This window comes from Fukomys damarensis, unplaced genomic scaffold (genome assembly GCF_012274545.1).
Source record: "Fukomys damarensis isolate Sample0158 unplaced genomic scaffold, DMR_v1.0_HiC HiC_scaffold_9, whole genome shotgun sequence".
Taxonomy (NCBI): Eukaryota; Metazoa; Chordata; class Mammalia; order Rodentia; family Bathyergidae; genus Fukomys; species Fukomys damarensis.
The window spans coordinates 2,886,650-2,891,963 of NW_022900921.1; the positions used below are offsets into that span (position 1 = coordinate 2,886,650).

The 5,314-nt window shown below is 33.5% G+C and overlaps 1 protein-coding gene across 1 annotated transcript in view; it reads right to left on the reverse strand.

The window, feature by feature from the left end:
• The window catches only part of Fnip1 (folliculin interacting protein 1), a 67,505-nt gene that overhangs the window by 58,375 nt on the left and 3,816 nt on the right, over positions 1 to 5,314 (reverse strand). Inside the window, exon 3 of the mRNA XM_010639847.2 lies at positions 3,361 to 3,495. Within this exon, the coding sequence (XP_010638149.1) occupies positions 3,361 to 3,495 (135 nt within the window). The remainder of the gene's footprint in view (positions 1 to 3,360; positions 3,496 to 5,314) is intronic.

A 5,314-nucleotide genomic window follows, 5' to 3' on the forward strand; every position in this document is an offset into this window, starting at 1 on the left:
AGAAAAAAAAAAAAAAAAAAAAAAAAAGATTTCTGCAAAGCTGGACTAACAGAAGTTTTGAACACTACTCATTTATGTGTGTTTTTGTTTTTGTTTTTCTTTTGGTATTGGGAATCAAACTCCAGTCCTTGTGCTTGTGAGGCAGGTGGCGGAACCACTGAGCTAAATCCCCGGCCCTCATTTATGCGTTTTAACAGAACTGGTGAATGAGATAAAAATAAAAGTCACTAGAGATATTGATACCATATTATGATCATAAGGAGATAAGAATACATTATCTTAGAAAGATATGAGAACTTTGGTCTGTAAGGGCATCTTCAAACCCATGAATCATACCTACACAGTATATATCCAGATATTCTGTCATGCAAGGAAAAAAATAATCCATAATTTATTAAGTAATTTAATTAGAGTGTCTCCATGTAATTCTTAACCAACCCAAATATAAACAGAGAAAACAATGGGGAAGAGGACCTAAATTATTTAAGATAAAAAATGATTAATCACAAATTTCACTAAATTGTTATATTGTGGAAATCATTAAATAAGAATCTCAGTAATGGTGCCACCTGCCTTGCAAGAACAAGGTCCTGAGTTTGATCCCTGGTACCCCCTACCCAAAACAAGAATTAAGAGTCTTCTATCCAGACATGGTGGTGTAATCCCAGCATTATGGGAGGTTGAGACAGGAGGAGCACAAGTTTAAGCCATGGTAGTGGGCCATGTACTGATTTAGTGAGATCCTGTCTCACGGGGTAGGACGGAACTGGGGGTAGAGCTCAGAGCAATGGCCCTGGGTTCAAACCCCAATACCACCAAAACAGAAAGGGAGAGAGGTGGGGAAGGACAGGGACAGTAGGAAAAAGGGAGAGAGGGAAGAAAGTGGAAAGGGGAGGATCACGGTCTCTAAAATATTTAAAAATTCTAATGATAATATAGTGTTAATGATTCCCATTTAAAACTGGAGTAAATACAGCGGTATATTGTTTTGTATATTATTTAAGTAACTTTATTACATTGTCTCCATGTAATTCATAACCAACCCAAATATATTTTACTTGATGGTCTGTTGTTTACCATCATGAATCTTCTTTGCTTCTTAAAAAAATAATAATAATCTACATTTTTTTCACCTTTCTTTCTTTAGTTTTTTTAAGATAGGATGTCACTACGTATTCCAGGCTGGCCTTGAACTCACAGCTACCCTCAGCTTCCTAAGTGCCAAGGATAACAGACAGGTTTCACCTTTTTTAAAAAATATTTTTTTCGGGCAGGGGATTTAGCTCAGCGGTTCGGTGGCCTGCCTTGCAAGCAAAGGACCCAAGTTCAATCCCCAGTACCAAAAAAACAATTTTTTTTCACATAATTATTTCCTATTTTATTTTTATATACATACACACACACACACACACTCATTTATATATTACTTTCTCAGAATGTACTCATAAATTTGTTTCAATAAAGGCATAAAGTCAAATTTTAAGGAAAATATCATTTGCTACCATTCAGATTTCTACTGGGAAGCATCTCATCTAAATATTTGGTTCAGATTAAATTTCTACTTCAAGGAATATAGGTTTAGGTGCTGAGAAAAACCTTTCTTTTCTTTGTTTGGCAGTACTGGTCAATGAAGCAAAGGCCTCATGCATACTAAGCAAATGCCTTAGTAATTGAGATACATCCCCATCCAATTTCTGTTTTATTTTGAGACAAGGTTCGTTAAATTGTTGAGGCTGACCTTAAACTTAAAATGCTCCTTCCTCAGTTTCCTGAGTATTACAAGCGTTTACTACATTACTTGGCTTGAGAACACTTTAGAAATAGAGAAGGAATAATTTTTTAATGATCAACTAGTTTTCTTTTGAAGATCAAGGCCAATCTTGTTTCAATCTAAACTACTTCTGGCTAATGACAGACGTGAGAGTCTTCCTTATAAGCTTATTTTTGCTACGAAGGGTCTCGTTCCACTGCTATTTTGACTAAAACTGCTTTTTTTAGTATTTAGTCAGTTATATGAGCTTAAATAACATGGCATTTTAAAATTTCACTACTGTATAAGAAAATAATTCTTAGTAAAATATAGTAAAAATGAACTGCTATTTAAATTTGATTTGACCCATATATTTTGTTATTAAAGCTTTCTGCTTGCTCTATCATATGCCTTAGCATTGGCATATCATACACTAATGTGACACAATCTACACTAAAAGTTATATAGTTAAGAAAGTGCTATTATCATTGCTATCTTCTTTAAAATCTCATTCAAAAGACTTACTCTTTTCAATTACTCATTGCTAGAAGCTAATCCATTATAACCAAGAATTCAAAGATAACATACTAGTTACCTGAGAGCACATTTTTTTTAAGTACAATAAACTATACTACAATAATTGAATGCTTCCTGGCTTTACAGAAAAAAGCACACATCTTGAAATTTTGATACAAAAGGAGATTATAATCACTCAGTACGTTAGTATCCCCACTCTTGTTTTGTTTACCAGTATTTATTTTTAACGACAAAATATATGGAAAGGCAAGTTTGCATAATTGAGCACATTAGAAAACTTTCCAAAATTGTGTAAAATTGCATAAATTATGAAAATATTACATAGTACCACTGTTAGAAATTTGCTATATTAACCTGAAATGAAAGAAAAATAAGAATGCTGAAAAAACTCTGTGGTACATCCTAACATCTAGACTTCAATAATTTCACTGTCCTTTCACGCATACTCCTTATTAATAAACTGTTAAGGATAAATTGGCATAAGACACAATCATCTGATTACAAAGAATTAAGAAGTCCAAAATTCGATTTTGGTACTACTAAACATAAAATACTTAGGATTCACACAAGCATGGATGACACAAATTTGCTGTACCTGTTCAGCATGAAACTAAACACTGAACTTATGTAAAATGTAGTAAGTTTTACTGTAAAGAAGTTCCTAAGTAGCTTTGTATTTTAAGAGTCATGATACTTCTGGAAAATGAAAATGTACATTTTTATTGTGCTCACTTCCATTTATACTTTAATTCCACACTACAGATGAATTGGTTACTAGTATTTATCTCCATATTTCAACTATGAAAAGGTATATGAAAGAAATCATCCAGTAGCCCAATAAATATGAATTGAGAAAAATGACGAAATATCCCTGTCATTATCTATAGCTGTCTGTATTTTTCCAAAAATTTTTTAAAATTCATACATTTACTTCTTTAAACATCTGTCTCTATAGCCACTAATGTAAGTAATGTAGAAATCAGGACTAGTCACTGTTGTACCCTGTTTCCTAGGGTTGGTTCTCAAAAATATTTGTAAGTGAAAGAGTAAATAAATGAAATCAGTGATCTTACCTGGTACTTAGGACACTGGTCTTTTACATCAGAAGATAAAGTGATAGAACTATCCAGAGAGGAAGAACTATCTCCTCCAGGCTTCAGCTGGCAGCATTTCCCAAAGACTTTAACTTGAGCATCACTACAGAGTTTCTGAAATACATGATATTCTCAATCATATTCTAATACATTTTTCATCATATACAAATTTAATCACAATACAAAAGCATTTAAAAAAACCAAGGATGAAATGACTCAAAACAACATAATCTTTACATGATATGTATTTGCATTACAGTATTTTCTCTAGTACTACTTTCTATACTTTCACTTAAACCATTTGTGGTAATATGGAAATGCACACTGCACTTTACTAAGACTTTCAAATCACTGGAATTTTTCTACATGTCCTACCAGTGTTCATTAACAATGACTTAGTATAAACCAGGCGTGGTGGTACACACCTATAATCCCAGGCTGAGGCAGGAGAATCGCTGTGAGTTCGAAACCAGCCTAGACTACATAGTGAGTTCCAGGTCAATCTCAACTATACAGTGAGACCCTATCTCAAAACACCAAAAAAAAAACAAAAAACAGAAAAACAATGACTTAATAATATAGTTAGGATTCCTCAAATTATTTGGTCTTAAAAACACTTTACACTCACAGATTACTGAAAATCCCAAAAGCTTTCTGTTTACATGAATTGTATCTAATAACATTTCTCATAAATACAACTAAGAAAGTTTTAAAATATTAACTCAATTTAATATAATAATAAACCCATGACAAGTCAACATAGTGACATTGTTACCAAAAATAAATTATACATATTGTGGGGACAAATTTAGGAATGAAAAGAGAAATGCAAATGAGAAATATTTTACTCTATGTACATATGTTTTATCTTCTGAAATAAGAATATACTCATGTAATGAACAGAAAAATTTATACTGAGAGATGAATTTAAAACCATAAGACTGTCCATTTACTATGGGAGAAGGGAGAAGGTTGTATTTCTTTTTCCTCTCTGCCTGAGCAAGTTCCAGAGCTTCCACTGCTTACAACTACCAAAGGTATTCGACCCCTGGTACCAAACAAACAAACAAACAAACAAAAACAACTACCGTAGGTGCACTCCACCAACGTCTGTGATACTACTGAAAAGGTGCTCTGGTGCTTTGTCTGTTACTGGTATGCTTGTTTCGGTTTTTAGACAAAGCAGTTTGAAGGTGGACATGGTGGCATAGGTCAGAGAATACTTTCACATTCACTTTCTATATAGCAGCGGTCATTTTGAAATTCTTCTATGATTCAAAGCACCGGACAGGTGCATTACCTATTAGATTTTCCCACCATCTGTGCCACATTTCTACGCTGTTTTGGGTAAGCAGAAATCCAGTCCAGATGTACTCAAATACAGGTCACTAGGTTTGAACTTGCAAGTTTCTTATATCAGCCAATGCAGACTTTGTAAACAAAAACAAAATTTTGCCAAATGCTCCTGTTTGTGAACCAAACTGTACATAAACAAAAGTGTCCAGAAATCAAGATGCCACCATATATGCCATTTCTCATTAAACTTTTAATTTATACATTAAGTATAGGCTCACACTTCTACTCATGAATTATGTTCTACTACTATTGTTATTTGTTTTTAGGCTAATGTCTTCCCCAATTTGGCTAGGAAAAGCCCCTTGAAGTTGGGATCTGTGTCCTTTCAACATGTTCCCATCACTGTTTAAGCTTCCAGTAGAAGAAGTTCCAAGATTGTCTTTACTTTTTCCTACTCTGGCTCACATATAAGTTTTTTCTCCAAGAAAAAATGGTTCCTTTTAGTAAAGAAGAAAATCACTAGGATCTCATTATTCCCAAGGCTTCTTGATGGACAGAGCTAGAAAGTACATGTGTCTGCATACACATAAATACATATATCTTCATTTATTGGGTTTATACTATTCTTGTGTGTGTA